At 53.3% G+C, this 23,425-nt stretch overlaps 1 protein-coding gene across 2 annotated transcripts in view; it reads right to left on the minus strand.

Moving 5' to 3' along the window:
• The window catches only part of Bbg (PDZ domain-containing protein big bang), a 38,122-nt gene extending 25,726 nt beyond the window's left edge, over positions 1 to 12,396 (minus strand). For both annotated transcript variants that reach the window (XM_076903994.1, XM_076903993.1), the window contains exons 1-5: positions 12,179 to 12,396; positions 7,110 to 7,541; positions 6,465 to 6,941; positions 4,781 to 6,381; positions 3,489 to 3,580 (exon numbers count right to left, since the gene is read on the minus strand). In XM_076903994.1, coding sequence (XP_076760109.1) covers positions 3,489 to 3,580; positions 4,781 to 6,381; positions 6,465 to 6,941; positions 7,110 to 7,541; positions 12,179 to 12,181 — 2,605 coding nt within the window. In that variant the 5' untranslated portion in view covers positions 12,182 to 12,396. The remainder of the gene's footprint in view (positions 1 to 3,488; positions 3,581 to 4,780; positions 6,382 to 6,464; positions 6,942 to 7,109; positions 7,542 to 12,178) is intronic.
• Between the last annotated feature and the right edge of the window lie 11,029 nt (positions 12,397 to 23,425).

Below are 23,425 nucleotides of genomic sequence, written 5' to 3' on the forward strand. Positions count from 1 at the left end.
GGATAAATACGTAGGAACGTTCCTGCTGCGAACCGAGGGATCCACCTCCGGCTATCATCGCGACTGAGTTACTCGCTGAGCCGTGCGATAAATAAAACCGAACGATCTAATTTCAGTTCCGTGGAAAGGGGAATTCGCGAGCGGCATCCTCGATCGTTGCACGCGCATCGGTCACGCCGGCTATTTGACCGTGACTTTAATAATTGCTCGCGCGGCGAACGATCTTCCGTCAATCTCGAGCACCGAGAGACGCCTCCGGACGGGTATCCGCGAACGTTTCGCCGCTTTCGGGCCCTCCTCCTCGCCGATTTATCGTCAATAGTTTCTCCGAATGATTGATTCGACTAATCATCGTTCGTGACCAGTTCCCTGGGACCGAATAAGGAACGAACAACTCCCGCGAAGTTATCTTTGGGCACTTGGGTTAATGCACCGCCGCGACGTGTACGACTCGCGCGAGTTACAGCCTTTTCTTGCCTCGATCGCCGATGACGACGTTCTCCATCGACGCTGTCGAGCGTGCGCGTCCATTATGCGCGCATGAATATTAAAAGCCAGGAGAGAAAGTCTCGCGGATCGGTTATTAGCGCGATTTGAACCCCGGCTACTTTCGATCTAAGAGCGGGCACGGTACGCGTACGATGCGAGCAGCGTTTCGAACGATCGCGCGTCTCGAACATCCTCTTCTGGGAAATGAGCTCGGAACTGGAACGCGTGCGAACGAGCGTGAACGAGCGTGAACGAGGATCGCTAGACTGGAGCAATTATCTTTAGGTTAGTGTACTGGTAGCGCGGTATCCGGGGCTACCGGTATGGAATGCTGTCTCCTCCGATCAGGATTCATAGAGAGTATGCGCGTTAGCCAGAGATTGCGGTCTCTTCGATTGGGAGCGAACCAAAGTGAAAGATCTCGAAAAGGAAGGCGATTAAGGGGGAATGGGGACCTTGAGCGCGGTCAGCCACTGCGGGAGAGCTCGAGAGACCAGACGGTGAACACCGGAGCCGGGTATGCGCGACCGCCATATTGTTGTGACTACTATAGGCCCTGACAGACCCTGACCAGCCACCCACACTCCCAACCAACGTGGCTGCGAGCGTTCCGTTCCCTCTGAGGCTGGACTGCTCACCTGATGGAACGCGGTGACACGACCGCCTGCGAATATCGCTTCTACCTTTCCAGAGGGCCATTTATCATTTCTCCCGATTATCTAACTATTTACGTAACCGGATGACATTCGTCGGAGGTAGAACGCCTCAGGGGCCACTCGTTTTGGATCGCATCGGATCGTACCGACACGGAACTGCTCTCGCGGAACCTTGGTCTTTATTCGATATTTAGTGTTCGATGGATCGAATGAAAGAATTTGCGTCGAAAGCGTATGGGTGGCTCTGTTTAAGGAGCGGCAAGGTCGAGACGCGAACCAGTTGAAACGGTGAAGGGAGGAATGTCAACGATTTCGCGTGTCGTTCTGTAAATACGGTGAAAAGTTGGTCCCGTCCCTACCGTTGAAAGTGACGTCGAGTTCGAGAGAACGTTCAAGCGCACCGAGCGTCGTAAAGTCTCGCGTTTTACAGGATTCGAAAAAAGTTAGCCCCTTCGTTTGTCGGGTGAATTAAATGGCTATCTCTCTGGGGCTGCCGCGCCTCGGCTCGCCTCTGGTACTTCTTGAATTATTCTTAACGGTTTCATTCTCACACCCGCCGACCGTGATCGAGCGTCTACTTTCGAGGAGTGGTGTTCGCTGATTACCGATCGAAAGGAGTTTCCTTATTTCCGTACCGTGCCGCGGTATCCTCCGTTCCATCGTCGTATATCTGGAAACATTAGCCATACGTGGCCGCGAGACCGCCCGGGGCCAGTTGGAAACCACTTTCCCGCGAGATTTAACGAGCATCGCCGGCCACGAGTCGTCCGTATGCAAAAATTAATGGCCGCTCGCTCGCTTTTCCCCCGGCGGAGGTTCAATTATAAACGAACCGGCCGGAATCCGTATTTAGAAGCTGCAGCCAGGGCCTCTACTTTTCCCGTTAACGCGCGGCTCGAATATTCGAGGAGAAAAACCGCAGGCCGGTGCATTCGCCGGATCGCGAGGCGCGCTGGTTGCTCGTAATAAGGCACCGGGTGTAAATGATCGCGCGTACGCCCACGATAATCGACATCCGGTACATCCAACCCAGCAATTACCAACACGCCTTTCCTACAATAGCGGCGACGGATTAAAATCCGCCACGGCGACCAGGACCACGCGTGCGCGCGTTCCAAACGCTGATCGTCAACCCTTAATTATTCGCTCGCGTCAGGTCGTTGCGATCCCGATTAAGTTTCCATCTCGTTTCTCTACTCCCGATAATTTCGTAATTAATGCACTGCCGCAAAAACTGGTTCTGATATATGTGTTAGGCGATTCGAGGATGACCGCGTATCCGCGTTTCAAGCATCCCTCGGCGTTTATAGACTCGTTAATTAGGTCCGCGTGCATTAACTTGTCTATCGCGTTTCATAGCACTTTCGCGGCGCTATGAAACGTTCGGAGCTGCTGCGGAAATGATACACTGGATCTGATTAAAAAGGCGCCCCGTCGGAAGGTATGCGAGCGCGCGGCCATTCGTTACGATCGCCAGCGATCTGTCCTCGCGGAATTCTTGCATCGCAAATCGTTTACCATCTCGTATCGGTAACGCGGGAAATGAACGTCGTACGCGCGATGAATCGCATTCATCCAGAGCCAGTTCAGAGCCCCGGCGATATTTTTAGCGCGCGCGGAAGGGTTCGCGTCGAACTCTCGCCTTCGATTTCCCACGTGCAAGTCGGCGATCCATCTTTGGCGGACAATGAGCAGCGCGGCAGCAACGGCGGTGGCGGCGGATCCGCTCTCGGAGCGTGGAGCAGGAATTCCTCGCGTCGAAGGTGCGCCCAGGTGAACACGCCTTTGTCTCGCGTTCGAGCGGGCTGCCTCCGTTTCGAATGCACGCCGGCGTGCACACGCGCGAAACCGGAGAACCTTAGCGGCGCGTAACGCACCGAGATTAATGCGTAACCTTTATGAAGCGCGACGCGAGGCGACGCAGCCGACGCGACGCGAAGGGATGCGTGCGTGGGCGTGCGTCCCGCGTGTTCTCTCCGGCTGAATTCCATCGCCTTTACTACTTGGCCAGCCTCCGCGGCTGCTACCTTCCCGTCTCGAGTTCAATGGAATCGTCTGCGCCAGCGACGTCTACGATCTCTCGACGACCGACGACGAGCTTTTTCTACGCGACCCGCGGCTGGAAACCTGGCGATCGCGGGGAACGCCGGACTGGCGCTAACATTTTTGCGCGGTACCCGCAATTAACGAACGTGATCGTTTCATTCGTGCCGTTTTAATGGGCTCCCTCGGGTCGCCAGCTAAATCGTTTCCCATTGACCTCGGACGGCCGCGCGTTTTAATTCGCCGAGCTGAATAGACGCTCGGCTAAAAATGAAGACATCGCTCTCCGTACGTACTCACCATTTGTATCGAACGTGTCCTTTTTGCTCGGCGATTCCTGCTGCTCCGTTTTTCCCGCGGAGTCGGTCTCGCTGTCGCTCGCCTCCTTGTTCCTACGGGACAAAAACGATCGTGTTACTCCACCGTCGGGGCGCTCGTAGACGCAGCCTGCGCATCCGAAGGGCCTCGATCGCGTTGCTCTATTTTCGAAAATGGTATCCCTTTCTGGCGAGCCGAGTGGCCAATTAGCTTCCCTTCCTTTTTTTCTCCGATCGCGTGGCGCGCGCAAGATGACCCACATCCATACGCGGAGCGATTGAAATTTTTCGAACGCCTCTCCCCGTACCGTACCATTAGCCGGCGCGTAACTGCAGCCCGCGGAGATTTCATTCCCTCGCTAAACCACGTCGCGTCCGACTTCGCGTGGATCGCGTGGAATGTTAATCGACCGCTTTCAGTTTTATCGGATCATTTGCCAATGTCCAACGCGCTGTCCATCGCGACTAATCTCCGTTCATTTGCGAGATATTCCGTGGAAAAGCGCGGAACGTGTGACCGTACTGGAAGCATTTCAAGCTCGAGGCTCGATCGACGGCGAATCGAGTTAAGGCGCGGCTTAGCTGCGCTATAAATAAGTACAGGTAGCATTTTGCAAGCGTTCGCGGGCATCTTAATCGAGGCGAACAGGAGAAATGCCGTGCACGAGCGTAATTTGCTTACAATTAAGAAGAACACACCCGCGAGCGGAGCCGGCAGGCTCGCCACGCTCGATACTCGCGAATCGATGTACTGTATTCCTCGTACCTAGTTAGAATTAGTCAGCATCTTGTACAAATACCACCGCTAAGATAAGATAGGACGATGGCTGAGAGAAGAAGCGTAATCCGGTCAAAGAAATCAACTAGATGATACGGTTTGATAATTCGCAGCATGGAACGAGGACCAGTTTCGAAGTAAAACCAGGTTGTAGACCGTTCCGTTGCGTACGAACGCTCATTTCGTTCCCTCTCCCGAGAACTGGTTTCGCCAAGTTGAACGACACGTTTACCGCGAAACGTATTATCCAACCCGCGAAAAATTGTCGCGAGGATCCAACAAGAGTATTTGCGTTATCTGTTGAACATCAAGGCCAGCGGACGGGATGATTTACGAGTCGAGTTAAACTTATCCATTGAAAATCGAACACCGCAACGTGACCGTGTCATCGTATCACCTTGATTATGACGACAGTGAAAGTTCATTAAACGGATGCATAAGATACGGTTCGTTCGCGTCGAGTTATCCGCTGGAATGCGACCAGGATGGGAACTTACGCGTTGGTGTACTCTAGCGAATTGGTTTCCTCTTCCTCGCCGATCGTGGCCAAATTGCTTTGCCAATAATAATCTCCCTCGTCGCTTTCGTCGCTCGTGTCGTCCTCGTCGATCGATTCCTCGTTACTTTGGCTACGATTGTTACCGGTTAAGCACGACCGATACGAATCCTCGCTCTCCTCGCTCTCTCGTCGTCGACCAAGCATGTCTTTCGCGGCGGGCGAACCAACGGGACGATCGAAACTTTCGGTTGCGACCGGATCCTCGTCGTCCTGATCGTCTATGGGCTCGTTAAATTTTGTCACCTGTTCGTTCTCCTCGTCCGAATCCTGCATCTCCATCGAAATCGTGACCGCGTTCCTGAGCTCTGGTCTGTCCAGCAACTTCTGCTGCGACGGGAACGCTTTCGCCTTTCTCAGCTCGATTATCTCCAGCACCTTGTTCGTTCTGTGCCCGTCGTCCTCGTGCGGGTCGTAGTTCTCCATGGATTCCGTGTCGTCCGTTTCCTCGTTCCGCTTCCTCTCCGGATCTCCGCCCTCCTCGCTGACACTCTTGACGAACGGTGTCGAGTTCACCTCCGTATCCCGTCTGTCCAGAGTCTTTGACCTCTCGTCGAGCTTCGCCCTGGCCTCCTCCAGTTTAGCGGCCACCGCGTCGTCGTCGTCCTCCTCGAAACTCGTTTGCCTGGACTCGGGCAACGAGGAGGAGGGTTTGATCTCGGTTCGAGGCGCGATCGTGGGTGGCGGCGGTGGCGGCGGTGGTCTCTTCCGCCTGACCTTGACGTCCCTCCTGGGCAACGGCTTGGGTGGTAGAACAGGTGCTTCTTGGCTATCGGTAGCCTCGACGGCGGTGGTGGACTGCTCGGACAGTTTCTGAGAACGCGGCTCGTTCGCCGGTTGATTGACGCTGATCCTGTTCACGTGATTCCTCGCCGGCAGAGGCGGAGGCGTCCTGTCCGAGCCACGTCCGCCGGACGTTTCCTTGTGCTTCTCCACGTCCGACGAGGAGTTCGCCGCGTGGAACTCCTCGTGGATGCTGTTCACGCGCTCGACAAGCTCGACGTCGTCCTTAATTGGCCTGAAATGCGTCGTCGAGTCGGCCGCCAGATCGGCGGTGTAGAAGAGATCCGGTCTGGGTTCGTGTCCGTAGCTCAACGGCGCGTCCTGGAAGCTCAACGGCGGCTGGAAAGTGATCGTCTCTTCGATCAGCACCGTGTTCGGCGCTACCACCGCGGTGATCTTCTCGACTTCTCCGCGGGTCTCCACGTGAGTAACCGCCTCGGAGCTGGCTAAGCGACGTAGCAAGAAATCGGGCGGGTTCGACGAGTAATCGTCCAAATTCTCGAACGGGCATATAGCTCTGGATAATTGCAAGTCGCGATCCGAGGATCGATCGAAGTCTTGCTCGATTCGCGAAAATTCGCCGGGCTGTTCGGAGGTGGTCGACGCGGTCGAAGCCGTCGAGATGGTCGACACTCGATCCGACGTCGAGAATCGATCGATCACCGTCGACATCGAGCTTCCAGTTTCGTCCGACGTGCTTCCGTGCGTCGATCCGCACTGCGACCTCGCGTCCATGTACACCATCGCCTCGGGAGGTTCCTGCGGACGTAGAAGTATTAATGAAGGCGAATGTTAACGAGGGGAGAGATGAAATACTTCCGTCGCTCGTTCGAACGCTTTACCTGTTTCGATTTCGTCAGCTCTGGCGAGCGCTCCTTCGGCGATCCTTTTGGACTCTCTTGGACAGACCCGTTGACGCTTTTCGGCGACGACTCGCAGCTCTCGTAGGTGGTCGACTTGCTCTCCTGTTGACTGGCGGGCTGCGAGCCAGGGGAACCGTTTTGGGAGCTGTTCTGCGAGCTGCTCTGCGACCTGGATCCGTTCCAGGACTTCTTGACGGGACTCGGGTTCGCCTCGCCGTCGGCCAGGCCTCGGGCTTGCCGCAGCTTTCGCGGCGGCACGGGCGGCGGCGCCGACGGCAGCTCGGGTGGAACTTTACATTTCTCCGGGGAGCTCTTTTTCTCCGCGCTCACCACTTCTGGCCTGAGCGCTCCCCTGCATCTAACCATTAGCTTGATAACCAGCTGCGACTCCTTCAGACGCCTCACGCAATCCAGCCGAGTCATGTGTGTCACTGGTACACCGTCTATCGAGAGTACCTGGAAAAGAGACGCGGTAACATGGACGGTCTGCACACGTAAGACGGCGACGTGGCTCGTTTCTTGCCGCGCTATAAACAAACCGCGCGTCGCTTCTCCTGGGAATCGTAACGCGGCAAGTGGGTCTCGAAAATGACGCACGGGTGACACGGAAAACTCATCTCTTACCTCGTCGCCCTCGCCCAAGGTGCCCCACGAGCATTTCGCCCTGCTCGCAGGGCTCTGTTCCGCGCAGCTCTGCACGAACAGTCTCCTGACCCTCTCCGTGGTTTTGTTGCCACCCTCGAACTTCAATCCGAACCCCAGTCGCTCGCCCGGCAGCCTGTACACCTCCACTTCCTCCTCGAGCGGCCCGTCCACCCCATTGCTCGGACTTTTCGTCAAGGTGCTCGCGGCGGGAGGCGGTTCGTCCTCTTTCTTCCCGGTGCCGATGGACAGCACGGTGACGAAATTCTCCGGCGGCGGCTGGCTCTCGACACTGACCACCGTCACGAAATCCTCCGTTGCACTCTTGGCGACATCCATTTTCCGGATCGTTCTTAAATCGTTCCATTCATCGCAAGCCCGCTGATCTTTACTGTCCGGAATGCTGGCCACTCCCTGAAAGCAGGTCCACACCATTGTAGAGGATCTGTGTCGTAATCGATGGACAAGTTTTCTCGCTGGTTCCAGCGAACTTTGCCCGTTTTATAGGGTATACCGATCTTTTTACACCGCGCCTCGTCAGGCGACGTTATTACAGGCGCTTTCTCCGTTTATTCAATTACATCTATCGTCGCGAGAGACGATCGAACGCTAGCACCGTTTCACAGTGGTCGCAAAAAGTCTTTGCACATCCTCCTACTTACTTCGGCATTAACATACCGTCCTTCGATGGTCGGTACCGGCGCTTTTTCGCAACCGCGCGTACGTATAAAGAAAAGGGGATGTTTTGGATACGAGAGAAGAAGAATCTGGTCGATCGAGGGAAATTGGAATGCGTGCGCATAGTCGGCGGACTGAATTCTCGCGGCGAATTGTCATCAAGCCGGCGAATAGATACCGGCAAAACTATGTCACGTAGCACGGAGATCTTCTCGGACGGTCATTAAGCGATCTTAACTGCATGCCGACGTACTCGCGTGACCAACTTAACGCGGAACTTTCATGTTACCGCTGTAACCGCTCGTTTTCCCAGCTAACCGTGTACACTGTTACTACAATACGATTACGTTGCAAATTGCGGACAAATATAAAATAAACACGTCGATCGTAATCAGACAACAAACCGTGGTTAGTTCCGCGCAGCCGTTCCGTTCATTTGCATATTTATGGTGATGAAAGTTAATTCGAACGCCGCGCGACAATCAACGTCACACCACGGAAAGAGAAAAATGGCCCCGCCGCGGCGGTCGATCTCTCTCAGCGCGCGATCTCTTCTCACGATAGAGAAAATATTTTTTTTCCCCGGGAGTCGTCGGAGCGATTCTCGCCACTCATCGTCCCGGCCAATAATTCTTCGCGAGGCGACTCTTTATTCGCCCGCCTCCGTTCGTTTTCACTCGTCAGCGTCCCGATCCTCTAACGATACCTGCCTACGTGCACCGCGCTCTTCACCGTCGCGAGAAAGTGTGCCCGCTCGATCCTAGTCCACGGGACCACCGCCGCGAGCCTCTCTTTCGCCGATCCACCGATTTCCGTGGAACGCGGAGAAGTAGAAAGCAGATTGACCCTGGGTCACCCTCGGCCAGAATCAGCTGATCGCCCCCCACGCGTCAACGAATATCACGGTCGCGATTTTTTTTACACCGCCGCGGTCCTCGTCGCGGCGAGCGTCTCACGCGAATCGCGAGAATGGAAAGTCCTCCCATCGCAGCCTCGTAAATCACTCGAGGTGAAACAGTCGACGATGGCTCGCAGCGCGCGAGCGTGAACATCGAAAAACCGGTGGAAAACGACGGAACAGCTACCGGCAAGCGGTGTCGATCGGCACGATCGATTCAGAAAGTTCCACCGCACAGAGAGAGAGAGAGAGAGACAGAGAGAGATAGCCAGGGGAATCGTATCGATGACTCGCGTTTTCGTGACTTTTATCACAACCGTCGACTACACGCGAGCGAGCTAGTCAAATTTCGAACTCGAGGAACTTTCTAACTTGCGCAAGTTCCTGTATCTTGGAGAGAAGACTTTCCGTGGAGTCTATCTTCCCAGAGATAGACGGTAATACGGGATTTTTATTTTTATTTCTTTTTTCTTTCACGCGCGACACGGAACCGACGAGGAAGAAGCTTGGATCCGGTCGTGGATCCAGAGGTCGGCTCGATGGTAAAAAATTGATTCGTGGCCGGGGCGGGGGGTAGGACGGGAAGAAGCCGAAGAGAACCATACAAGTGCGCGTAACGGAATTCGTAGCCGCAGGGCCGAGCGCCGCATTCTCGATACGCCGGGCTCTCTCGCCGCTCACGGCATCCAGCGGCTCGTGAAAATATTACGAAACCCTGTGCCGATTCGCGAGATGAGCCCGCTCGGTCCCACCTGCCCCGGATAGCGCATCGTTCCGTTTCAAACTTGACACAGAAATCGCGCGGCGACAGCTCGGAAACAAGATACCGGCGCGGCGAGTTACGCGGCGCGTGCGATCGATCGATCGATCGATGGAAAGTCACGGAAACTGCGAGAGGCGCGGGACACGATCGATTCTCACGCGATACCCGAACAGCCAAATGTAGCCTTCCGCGTAGAATGGCGCTCGCGATCGCGCTCACGATCGCGCTCGTTACCATAAACGACCCTGCATACCGTTCGCCAGGTTGGAACGTTAACGTAATTAAGGCAATTAGAAGTGGTCTCGCGTTCCTACTTCTCTCCCCGCTGGATCGGTTCTTCGGCTCGAATGAATTTCAGCCGAAAAATAGGTAACGCGCGATCGCGAGGGCTTCGAGAGCAGGAAATTGCCAGTGAGGGTAAAACCCTCTAACTGCCTCTATCCGCCTTGACACCCAAAACTGTACCGCATCCTAATAAATGCACGGCTCGATTACGGCCGGGGTAATCGGTTTGTCAAACAACCGGGACAGCTGAACCTGTTCTGAATTAATAAACCACTCGAAACTGACCTACAACTCGTCTCTATTCTACTCGCGCTGCTGGTCTAACTCGAACGGACACATTCTACTTGTACCCGACGCTGTCTCGCTCGTTCCTCGTTCCAACGCGTCTCTCCATCCTCCACCGACCTAGCCGATCGATTCCCTCGCGTTAACGGAAATCGAATTCCAATCTGGTAATTCTAGTTTTAACCTGCGACAGCATGGAAATCCGTTGCTGATTATTATTCGCGATACTCCATCGTAGAGCGTGTCGTTTAGCTACGCATCGATCGCCACTTGCGCAATCGCGGGCAGAGATCAAGGAACGCAAGAGGCGAAGGATCCTCGTGGACGTCGCGATGGAAATGTCGGTGTTAGAGGCGTGCAATCGTCGCGATCAGGTATGCGGAAAACCGAGGCGAACATGTTAATGGCCGGCGATACCTACGACGAAGGTAGAGCACCGTTGCCCTTATTCGGAAGTAGCGAGCGTTCCGCGCGGAAATGTTTACACTCGGCTAAGTGGCGGCCCGTAACCCTTTGGAATCCTGCATTTTCCCAGCCGTGAACGACGATACAATGCGGCAGGATTACGCAACGACGGCGTTCTCCGTCACGCTTCACGGATTTTGACAGCGTGCTCCATTCATTACTTAAATCTCCGTGCGTTCATCTCGCCGGGGAAAACGGTGTTTTTTAAATTCGTCCCATTTTTTTCCCATTCTCACTACGCGCACCAGCTGCTACGAGAGACTCATCTTTTCTCCCTTTCGTTTTTCATCGCGCGATTAATTTCGCGAATGCTCGTCGAAGATTCGTGGACAAACACGATCGATATTTTCGATGCCACGATTACTTAGAACTCGCCGCGCTAGCTTTTATGGCGATAATGTTCGATTCGAAACGCACCATGTTTAAGACGCACGTGCGCGGCAACGACATGTCCAAAATATTTGGCCTACGCGTTCCGTGGACCTAAATTCCCAGGATTTTTCCCCGCTCGACGATACCTTAATCGGCTCGATCGCAAAGGATGATCCTACACTGCCGTCACAGAGTTACTCACATCGATGCTATTATGGACGTTTCGCTCACGCTCGACGCGCCTCTCGATGACAGGCTGCTCTTCTGCTCGAGTCGAGACAGCCGTGGAAGCAGCTCGCAAAACGTGGAAGCGTTGTATAACGAGCTGTATAAAAGAAAAACCGTTCGCTCTGTGCAACGAGCGGGTTGTCGTTCGAGCGTTACGCGCCGCGTGCGCTCGGCTGTTTGTTTGGCAAGCGTGGCGCTTCCTAGCGTCGTCTGCGGGCTCGAAACTTTCACAAGGATCGGGAATGATCGTCCATGCGTTCTCTTAGGAATACGCTGTGCGCCAGCTAGGAAATCGCGGCGAATCGAACGGAAAAAATGAAAAGTGCGAAATGCCATCGGCTTTTAAAGGCCCCGCGCTCTGTCCGCCAGCGCGAAAACTGGTTTCACTGCAGAGGTTTCTTGTCGATCGGAGGAAACGTCGTCCCGTATTGTCGGCGACCTTTTACTCCAGTCGCGCAGGAAGTCGCGAGAGACGCGTTTCCAAATGGCGAATATTATCTTCGCGTGCGATTTACCACCAACGATCCGCGAACGGGATCGAGAGACTAATCCTCGAAACGAGCGAAACGTCCAGTGGCAAGGACGGTATCCGAGTTTCCCTTGATTTTCTATCAACGTGACGTTTATCGAAGCCACATCAGTGGCGTACCGTTAAGCGGATTAAGCGAACGCCGTTTCGATAGCCAGATAGAAGATCGCGAGAGCCATCGTGTCGCGTCCAATATGTTCGCCGACTGGTTGCGCGCGTTCCTCCACCTGTCGCGACGACGCTTTTTCGAGGCCCTCGAACGTCACGCTCCACGCCTGTGCGCGCATACCTTTTGCCAGCGATTGAAATAATAGCCGCTACGTCACGGGCATACCTTTCATATTGCATTCGTCCTTGCTGGAACCGGCAACACCGAATCGATGCACGCTGGCTTCTGGCGCGCCTTCGAGACCGCGAAAGTGTCGCAGTTACCCGGTTTCGCGAGACGAAACGAACCGAGTGACCCGCAGTTCCTACCGTTGTCTTTTTCCGCGGTGCCATAGAATTCGTCGCGCCACTTCTCACGACGATTACCAATCTCTACTCACCATTCATTCGCCACTCGTTTTCATCAGCAGGAGAGCGGTCGACCGGCCGGATCCCTGGCCCGTGCATCCACCAGTACTCGAGCCACGTGACCTTCCAATGATCGAACGCAGCTTCCCGCGAAGTTGTTACCAGGCTGTCTGACGCTTCGCGTAACCCACCTTCCGCGTTCTGTACCGTTAAAGTCCCGATATCCTCTCGCGGTCTGTCGAGATCGCGCGACAAGGATCGTCGCTGCTGCTCTCTCGATCGTCTCGCGGAGGAAACGAGCGTGGAACCGCGGACGAGACCCCGGGACGTTGGAACCTGTATACGTGTCGATCGGGCGCGATCACGTGGCCAGCACACGCGAAAATCGATGGTTCGACGTGCATTCGGGACAACGCGCCGTGCCGGACTGGCTCACCAGTAGGCTGACTTTCTTCCACGCCGCGCCGCGGATCGCCCCTTTGATTACAAACACCGTCTCCTGTCTCTTTTCCCCTTTCTCTCTCTCTCTCTATCTCTCTCTCGCTCCCTCCCTTCCCTCTCTATCTATCTCTCTTCTTCTTTCCGCGGCTATCTGCCCGCGTCCCTCGTTCGCTCAACCTCCTTTATCCGCGAGCGAAGCGCCCATCCGTGCCTCCCGCTCCGCGTGCACATTCGAGCGGCGGTCCCCTCCTGCGGCTCCTCCGGCAATTCGGTCGGTCCTCTTTCCGAGTGCTGCTCGCGGATTTAACAGGTTTAAGGGCTTTTAAATGGCGGCCCCTGCGATGTTACGTTCGTTCCCTCTTTTTCTTCGTTCCTTCGTCTGTTCTTCTTTCTCCTCTTCGTCTTTTTCTTCTTGTTCTTCCTCTGCGAGACAGCGCAAGTCGTAGAGTCGAAGCTGGTTCGAAAGGACGCGAGAACTTTCAAAATGTTGCTCGATCCTTGCAACTACGTACGCGCCGGCGGTGCGTTCGAGGCGACTCGTCGAGCGACACCGATCCCACTACCGTCGAACGCGCACCTTACCTCGGCAGCGTGGCCTACCAGCCGATCCGATCCGACGAGATTCTTGCGGTCTGGCTACGTACTTGTTCCGCGCTCCGAATCGGACCGCGCGTACGTTCGCGTTACGCGCCGATTAAGCGATACGCGTGATTCCTCCTCGAGTTACGCGCGACCACCGCGCCGCGGTCTCACCGCGCACCTGTTCAAACTCCGCCCGGGAGCGCGGCGAATTTTTTGGGTTCACCGAACCGAGGACAGAGCTATGGCGCCTGTCCAACTGTTACGCGTTCGCTGGTAGATACCAGATTCTTGGAAATATACCGAAAGTAGCCCGAATCTGTTACGTCTAATTACATTACGACCTTGCTGATAAAACAGCTACGATATTTTATTAATCGAGTAGGTTCTACTTCGTTATCTACTTACGTCCATACGCAGAAGAACGCGACCCGATAAAGTCGATTTTTAATCGATCGAATCGGCACTCGTATCCGCGCGATAAGCTCGATACAGCTATCTTGTTATTCCTGTCTACACCAACTTCGTTATCTTCGAATCGCGTTACTATTTCCCCGTGCCACGGTTTAGATGGGTTCAGATAGAAACGATTTTTCTGAACCGCGGGCACAACCCGATTCTCTAGAAAGAGTACCAGTCGCGCGACGATCCTACGAGAATCTATGGCGCGCCAACGTCCCATATTATCCTCCGCGGACTTTCCATAACGATTAAGCCAGGAGAAAAGTGCCGTAGGCGTACTCTCAGTTCCGTCTATCCAGGTGCAATCGCGGCAGAGCGGTGGTTCTTCGTCTCTCCACGACGAACCTCGAGAGGCTCGAGGTCGCGAGCAGCCGCGCGGAGGAGACGTCAGAGAGGACGCGAAACGCGTACGAAGATGAATGAGAAGTCGATTCCCACCGATATATAGAGCACGCCTGGTAATCCTGTCAGACGTGTCCGTCGCGTACCACCGGCTGGTCCCGCGAAACCGCAGACCCATCCTCTGCGGTCGCGCGACCCGTCGACGAAATCGTCTCCGTCTTCTCTCGAGCCTCGTCGTTTGCTCGTCATTTGCTCGTCATTTTCCATCGAAGCCACTTTCGCCCGGGTAAATCGTGCCGCTCGATGGCCACGCGAGCGGGCGAGAAACGGCCGACGGAATGCCGGAAATGGAATTATGCAAAATGCCGCAACAATGCAACGGGACGCGTGCGTTCGAAAGCGGCGACGGCCGTGAGAACGACGTTGCGTCGACGCGCACCGGGGGTATTCGCTGATTCAGAGGCGAGAAGCGTTCGTTTTCCCGCTCGAGTTTCGGCACAGCGGTTGATAGAAACTCCGCGGGCGCCGTTGCCAGCCGAGGAGCCCGTCGAAAGGGAAATTCACGTGATGTCAGAGTAAAAAAGAAATTATCGAGCCGCGACGATGGAAAAGAACTGTAATGGCGTCCGTTCGCCACCGTCCCGCGCGAATGTATAATTTATCGAGTTTTATAAATAATTTCGAAACAAAACCAATCTTCTCGGTTCGCGCGGGGAAAGAGAGTCAACAGCCGTGAACAGCATATGCCATCCGGCTAACGACTCCGTTCCTCGTTCCCGGCAGCCTTCGAGTTTCTATCTATTTCCCTTCCGTTCGAGCGCTCGCTTCTTCCTGGCTGTAGGCCGCGATAATTTAAAACTACTTTCGCTCGGTATAACCGCGTTGCACCGTGAACACGCAGCGGGAATATAATGTGTAACACGCGCAAGAACCGCGTCGAGGGAAGTCGTTTGTCGCCACTGAACTTGACGGGGTTTTTACGCCCGGGCCCGGCGTCAAAACTCGTCCCCGCTGGTCCGACGAGTTTGGCCGCGGCGCGACTAACAGCCGCGCGAAGTCGCCCCGACAATTATGAAAGAAACGCGGCAAAAAGCGCGACGATGCAACTTTGCGGCCGCTTTCTCCGCGAGGATCGCGTCGTCGGATTCGAGAGAGGACGTCGATCGTGCGACCTATTTCTCTCGAATGCGAAATTGTAGCGCGAGGGCTCGTCTGGACGTACCCGCGACCGATCTACGGCCCCGTATCGATCCTCGTAATGGAACGAGGCGACGCGAATTCCTGGCAAGCGACGATTCGTCGAACGGGAGTTACACCGCTGCGGGCCCGTGGCACGTTTTAACGGTATATTTCCATCGCGCGGAGATCTGGGTTGCTGGAGCGAGCGGCGCAAGGTGCGCGCGTGATATTCGCGTCCCGCACACTTGATGATAACTCCGCGTTACCATCCCAGGATGCTTCCTCCGGCATCGTCCGTTTTCGATTCCGATGCAATTAATCACGCGTCTCTGTTCCCGCCGGATCGCCCGTTATTGTTCGGTGGCTGACCCCGACCGCGCGTTTCCCATTGGCTCGCGACGAGCAAAAGAGTGCCGCGAGTGTCGCTCGTTGGTACACGCGACTGCACAGGGAAAAAAGCCAGAGTTTGCGTGCCGCGTTCCACTGCTACGATGAAATCACGACGTTATTCCTGTCGCGCGATAGCCATCGCGACTAGGCGCGCGTATGGTTAAGTTTTACGTAATAATCGAGGAAAGCGCGCGATCGACGTAACTGCTCCGTTTCCATTAGACTAGACCGTCTTCGGTTAATCGAGCCGCTCGAAAGACGAGCGCGATTTGCTCGAATGGAAATTTTTTTTTTCTATCATATTAATTCGACGATGGATGTAATTTTCCAGCCATTTCGATCGGCGAGAGGCGCGCGTCGAAAGTGGACGAGGCCAGCAAGAAACAGAGGCACGAACCGAGCGACGGTTTCGGCCACGTAACGAGGGCGATCGACAGGTCTAGCAATTACCGATTCCAAAGACCGTCCGAGGAACCTCGAATCGCGTGGATACCGGCGAACGCCTCGAGCAACGGTGCATAGGCGCCGCGTGTCGAGAATTCCGCATGGCGCTAAGTTTCTTGCCCTATCCTGCTCCCGTTTAAAGCGTTTTTCGATCGGCGTCCCGAATTCGTTCCACGAGCGCGGTTCGCTCGGCGCGGACGTCGACCGACAGAGAATCGATCCAGCGATTCTTCTGCCAGCACGATCCCACTTTCTTCTCCGCAATCCCATTCCTGTCGTTCGTTCATTTTTTCGCCAGACGTATTTCTACTACGATACAAATCGCTTGGCGGACTGGCGCGCGAAGTGACGCGGGAAAATGAAAAGTCGCGTGGTCTTTCGTGAAAGCGAATCTTTTTTTCGCGGCTCGTCCCTCCCGCCCGCGCACCGCTTCCTCCTCTCCACCCTTCGAGAGAAAGAGCGGAGGCTGCCGCCTCCGGCGACGGAGCAAAAGGTATGCGGCAGGTGACTTTCCGATCGGAGCCGGTAGGCGTTCCGATGAAGCCGCTCGCGCGAGCTCGTCCGTGCAATTTCGAACGAGGATAACGATCTCCGCGCGTCTCTTGGGAACCGTATCGCTGCACCACGACGCCCGATCGAGTTTCTTCTCGACGTTCTCCAAACTATTCCCAATAATTGATAATCTTGCGCGGGGAATTCGAAGATCCTAACGCGAAACGATCCGTTCGTGCCGCGCGAGCATTAAAACTTCAGCGTTTACGATCGCTTTCAACTTCAACGGATACCAGAATGCGCCTACTTTCGTTCTATCGTAGCATAGTGATCGAATGCCTTTACGCGAATTCCTCGCTGCTCGACGAGGCTAGGAACAAACAGTCTTCTCGATCTCCTCGAGGTGTTGCGAGGACGGCGAGAAGCGAGGAGGCGATACGTGTCAAAACGGTGGGAGCAAAAAGTAACGCGTTTCCCTGGAAACGGCTCGTTTTCAGGGGTTAACGGCCCTGAAATTTCGCGGCCCTCCGCGAAGAGCTGGGCCAGGCACGCTCGTCCAGAGAGGTAGCGAAGGGTGGCTGACAGGGAGACGGTAAGTGGCGAACGGTCCGAGAGATAAAGACGATCGGCAAGACGGTTTCCTCCACCTCCTCTTCCTGCAGAGATAAAACGGGAGACGGTTCGAGGAACAGGTAGTAACGGTACCTGCTGGTTCAGGCCGTCTCTTCACCCGTCTAACTTTGAATATTGCTTTTCGGTGACGCTCTCGTCTTAATAGGCTTATCCTGCGACCAGGCCCGGCTTCAATTTCCATCGGGGATGTGACGCCATGCGCCATCCGTTCGCGAAGCCCTCTCTGCCTTTCGCGTTCTAATGATTAAATTATCCGGCGTTTGATCGAATCCGCGTTTCGTCATGTCGTTGTCGTTCCAATCGCCTTGACAGAATCGTCCGTCGCGTTCCTTCGAAGGAGATTTCGATTCTCGAAGCGAGGTGACCAGACGAGGGACATGCACAGCGTCTCCTTGAACGCGCTTAAACCACCGCTAAATCTCGCGGCGGACCGGAGAGGTAATTACGTGCGTGGAATACGCTCGTCGATCGGTCGTCACCTTGTAACCATGCACTTCTGAGTGTTCCGAAGTCCGGCAAGTGGCCACGACTAAGTACACGAACGCTTAAGCTTGTTCGCTCTCGACCTATCGTTCGCCTCGTCACAGATTCTTCTACCGCGTTACACCGCTAACACATTTTCGCGTTAATTCTTGGAGAAAGAGTGTGAGAGAGAGAGAGAGAGAGACGTCTGGGAACAGTTGAGAGGTTCGCGTAAAAATCGAGCAGAGTCTGACGATCGTGATTGGTATTCGTGGCCGGATCGGCGACGTTCCGCTTGTAAAATCGTTATCGTGGAATAAGAGGATCGCAAAGGTCGCGACGATTCCGAAGTCGTGAGGCGAAAAGGCACGTTCTTGAAACGTGGAATCGAGGTCAGTCTGTTGGTGAACGGTCGCCGTGCAGTTGCACGTACACCGATGAGTTGCGAGCTCGGCTCGCGTTCGCGCGGCGAACGTAACGTATACCACAGCCGGGGATGCAAAACAAGAGGAACGAAATCGGGATACCTGTATACCTGTTTCGCGGACCGACGATTCCCAAGAATCCCGTCGTCGAAGATGCGACCTTATTTGGTCGTGACAGCTTTCTAAGTCGTTCCTTGAAAATTCATTCATCTCGCGACAGGGACTTATAGAAGAGAGGCGAAGCTGGAACGTGAGAGAGGGTATACGCGCGCTCCGTGGACAATTCTTGCCGCTCGTTTCGTACGACAGTAAAACGATGTCTCTTTCCTTTCTTCCGTTTTTATTAAAAAACTCGTATTTGGTAAATAAAATTCTGTCTCCACTTTGCGTACAGCGTAACGTATAATCGCAATAGTAAATTACAATCAACGGGGGCCTGGGGGGTGTGGGATGGTTGGGGCAAATGGGAAGAGAGGGGTAGTCGAACACGAGGTGACGGGATCGCGAGCGGAATTAAATCGATCGCTGGCAGCGTGCTTCGACGAACAGGAAAAGCTTCCGTCGATCATTCGAATCTCACAACGTCGAAACAGTACACATTACAATTATTACGGCGATTAGCGAACGTTCGTATACTCCGTTCAACGTCGAAGCAGAGAGAACGACGAATTCGTTGCGAACAATCATGCTTGCTTCCTCCTCGTAACCCTGACGCGGACACGCGCGTCGGAAAGGGATTGATTTGGCGATCGATAACGCTCGATCGGTGAACATTAACGGCTCGAGATTCGGAACGGTGTATACGGGGGGGATGATCCTTGTAACGGGGACGGGTTATTGCACTTTCTTCTCGTCGCAGCGAGGACGATAGTGAAAGCACACGTCGTCGTGCGCGTTGCCTTCGACGAAAGAAACCGGGAGGAAAAGAAAAAACGTCTCGCGAAAAATCTCGGATACAAACGATTCTCCGCTTTCGAACCTACACGCAACGAGAGACGGAGGAGAGTCGGTGCTGTTGTCTCGATGCTCGTTTGCCGCGGTATCGAGTCGATTCGCGCGACAGGATCCTCGATACGACCTCCTCGCGTGTCGTCGCGGGCCCGAGAAATGGAGGCGCCTTCGAGGAACGACGCAAAAATCGTACGGAGTTGCGAAACAAGGCGTGCCTCGTAATTCACTCGCTGAATTGTAGTCGCCGTCCTGAAAAGGAATTTCCACGGCGAATAGTAGGCCACGCGGCGTGAAATAACTGCTCGGATAAGTTGCGATGCGCATAAATCGATCCTGGTACGGATCCGCTACTTTTCCCGCGGACATGATCTCCAGAGACGCATCGATTCCGGTTCTCGAAAGCAACTCTTCTTTACTAGGGACGTTCTACTCGTAAAAAACTAATAATTATCATTCGTTGATTAGGTACCGTATAGTGGCAGTAGATTCGTTATTTCGCGGTTTACGCTAATTACCATTTCTCGCGACTGCTACTTCTACTCGACGATGTAGCGTGAAAGGTTGCGACGATGATAGGAACGACCGTGAATCGCGACCAGATGGTTGACAGGAAATCCGAATTACCCGAATACTCTCGTTTCTATTGTCAAGGCGATACTGTGCGATGTAGCCTCTACGAAGGGTGCAACGCTAAACGAGCGGAGCCTAACAAAAACTGAGGGTCGTTCCAACACGTTCCTCCAGCGATTTTTAGTTATCGTTATCGGTTTGATCGAACGTGCGTCGTTAGAAGGTGCAGAGGCCGCTAATATGAAAGGATCCTTTTGTTTTTTTTATCCGCGTATCGCAAGCTCTTTATTGACAAATAAATACGACAATAATGTATGTACAAAAAAAATAAATAATAGGAAAAACGTTCACCCGAAGAAATTGAACGAACGAATGACAACGCGGCGTCGAACGGCCGTCGATCCTCCCCCGGGCGGTTCGAACGATCCGGATCGACGAACGAGGGTACGTCGGACGCGATCGTCGTTCGGTTTCGAAAACGGAACACAGGCTTGCGTCCAATGTATCGATCTCGTTCTCGTTACCTTTGTCCATTGTTCTTTTATTTTTTCCTTTTTTTCCCCCCTTTTCTTCCTCTCTCGGGCTTAACGTAACAATACTAATAGTAAGGTAATTCTAACAGTCGGATTAGTAATACGTGATACTCTTTAAAATATCTCTCGACTCTTCTCCTTATGCAAAATACGTTCAGCGTAGAAAAAACCTCGCTACAAGATCCCTATATAAAAAATTAGTGGTTCCTCCGTGGAAGTCGGTCGCTTTTTCGTCACTTCTACCGTCGCCGTTTCTCGTCCGAGGCTCTCCTCGCGTTCGCGCGTAAAACGTGTGTCGAGAAGTGGTGCGCGGGTCACGTGAAAATCGCCGAGTTTGAGACGCCGCGAAGCGCCACCGAACGATGAGACTGTTTGAACGAGGGACGAGAAAATGAGACGACTTGGGAATGGAAGGGAAACGATGGAGAGAATCAAAGACTGAGTTAGAGTGAAAAAGAGAGTGAGAGAGAGAGAGAGAAAGAGAGTACTGTCGGAAGAGGAAAATTGTACGGATTTCCTACTTCGTTCGATTTTGTTCTTACTTGCTTCGTTTTTGTGCACTGCGATGCCATCGTCAATGCGAGTCTTGGTACGGAGTGTTTGTGACAATGGTTCCCTGATCGATTCCGCGCTATCTACAGATCGGACACAGAGCTTGAGCAATCTAATATTGAGCATTCGTGTGAGGAATTAGTTTCTTTTGGACAGAACTGAAAGGCAGTATCGAATACGCGAACGAACGCGAGAGTAGAAAGAAAGAGATGAAGAGGGGTAGGACGAAAAGACGACGAGAAAATAAGACGATAAAACATTGTATACGTATAAGCGTCGAAGGTAAATTGGAAGGAAGATGTCGTCGGATATCTATCTAGCCTACTCGAACCTTAAACGTAAGTGTTGCAAGAAAGTCTTAGGTTACTCGTGTTACGTCTATGACTAATCGTACGTATATTGCAGAGTTATGAGTAAAAAAAAAAGAAGAAAAAAAAACGAAAAGAAAGGATACGGAATAGGAACAAGAGGACAGTCCTCGCCGTGTATCGTTACTTAAATTACCGCCATTGCGTTCACCCGCAAGGTAAAGACGTGTTACCGCTAGTCGAGCTAAAAAACAAAAAGTGTAAAGAAAAAATAATAAAGGAAAAATACAGACGTTACTTACAACGGCTAACCAGTAGAGTAAACTTCGAAAAGAAAAAAAAAGACCGTGTAAAAAATCGTCGGAAACGAAAAAGAAAAAAAAGAAAGAAAATAAATGGGACGCGTTAAATCGCTCGCGCATTTCTTCGAGAGTTTCGATCGATGACTCGAGACGTGCCCGTTTTAGGAAGAGACGTCGGAGAACAGGAGGCGCCGTGAAGAAACGGGGGAATGGATTTCCATCGACGAGCTACGGGACGCGGTGATCTTCCTGGGGTCGAACGGTCGCGCATCCCCCGTCGAAGCGGCGCAGACCGCGTTCGCGCGTCGGTTGATCGGTAGCATCGATTCACGTCGCTTGAATAAGTAAGCTGCACCCACGCGCTCGCCGTTCGCAGTCATCTTCCGCAGGCGCGCGATTATTCTCGCTTATTCCCCCAATGAACACACGCAGACACATTCGGACACGCGATCGCAGCCATTCTTGTTACCTTACGAGGGTACTTCTGTAATACCAGAGGTTCGTCGTCCTTAGTGTATACATATACATTTATATATTACACGATCTCAAAACTATATAGGCCTAAGAAATTTCAATCTTCTTCTTATTTCCCCTTTCTTCCTTTCATTAGAGCCACGAGTTGCTTCGTGTGATAATAAAGAGGACTCGTCGCTTCGTAGGAAACATTTCTGATAAATCTTACAACGCCGTGTGCACGCGACGCGTTCGCCGCGCGCGCACACGGTCTAAGCGTTAACCGTTTACTCCGAGTTACACACTAAATACTTTAGAATACGAGCGAGGCTTCACATTGTTTATAATACAACAATCGGCCGCGCGAGCAGCGAGCCGCGCGGATCCCGTTCTATTCTTTGAACGAGCCTCGAAACGGCGCCGGTTCGAGGCTCGCCGCGGAACAGCTCCGTGGGGGTCGAGGGTTATACTTTTTACGTTTAAGTAGGGACCGTGAGAGCTGCGAAAAGACAGAAAAAGCTTAGCTGTAGCCGAGACGCGATCGGCGATCGCGGCTAACGTCGACCCTTCTCGTCGCTCTACCGAACGGTGAACAGCCGCGCGGATGCTATCCGCTTGTTCGCCACTTAGCGCCTCGACGAGAACGGGTCGTGTGTGTGTGTGTATACGGTACGTAGAATAGAAGGTTTGATCGCGAAACACTGCGAATCGAGGAGAGCCAACGCCGTCGGCCGCTGTTAACACTCGAGAGACCAATTAGCGAATCGGAGAAAGTCATTTTCACTGTGGTAACAAGTGTTGGAATTCACGATCGGCCGCAATTTTTCGACGATGAAAGACGAGGTCCGTCCTTTCGGCGACGAGGTGTGTTTAAAAGACAGTCGGGCGGTGTCTCTCCAGTGTTAACGCGCGTTCACTGTGTCTGACAAATCGCTCGATCTCGATCTTCCGTTCCGCAAGCAGACGCGTCTTCGAGCGGTAACGCGCGCGGTAAACGTGCGAAGCGTTACGAACAGAGTAGGTACTTGGTATATTAGGTCACTGGTGCTCGAATCTCGTTAGAGCGGTTAGAGGTTTCTGGCTGGCGAGCGTAGCGGCGGTGCGCGTTTCGGCCGCGAACGCAGAAAGAGCGTTCCGCGTGAGGGTGACCGAGTGAAAACGGCGAGCGACGACGTAAGCGTCGATGAATCGAATTCCAGTTTCCTTTTCTCGAAACGCGTTCCACGCGACGGGGTACACGCGCAACGCGTACACGCCGCGAACAGCACGCCGAGCAAATTGCGCCCACGGACCGATCGAAGAACGGCGGCTCGAAGAAGGAGATTAGCCGAAGAAATCGAACATTACCGCGTGACGATGGTAAAAGTTGAGAGTATAACGGTGCAGGATTGCGTGGCTAGTCCTTACGCGTCGGTGTTACATTGTTCGTTTAATAGAATTCTTCTTTTGGTCACGTAATAAAGATATAAATAATAAAAGTAACAGTAGTAATAGTAGTAGTAGTAATAGTAATAGTAATAATAATAATAATAACAATAATAATATTAATAATATTAATGATAATGATAATGATAATGATAATAGCATTTCGAAGCTTCGCTTCGTTCATTAAAAAAAGATTTCCAAACTGGTTTCCTTCTTCAAACAACCGATTCGACTGTTCCGTGCAAGCGACCAACACTCCGATATTCGAACACCCATGAAATTCGATTTTCCAGTCCCTCCACTCTATCCTCGAGAGTATCGCGATGAACGTTCGTT

The sequence above is a fragment of the Xylocopa sonorina genome, chromosome 11, assembly GCF_050948175.1.
Source record: "Xylocopa sonorina isolate GNS202 chromosome 11, iyXylSono1_principal, whole genome shotgun sequence".
In the NCBI taxonomy this organism is placed as follows: Eukaryota; Metazoa; Arthropoda; class Insecta; order Hymenoptera; family Apidae; genus Xylocopa; species Xylocopa sonorina.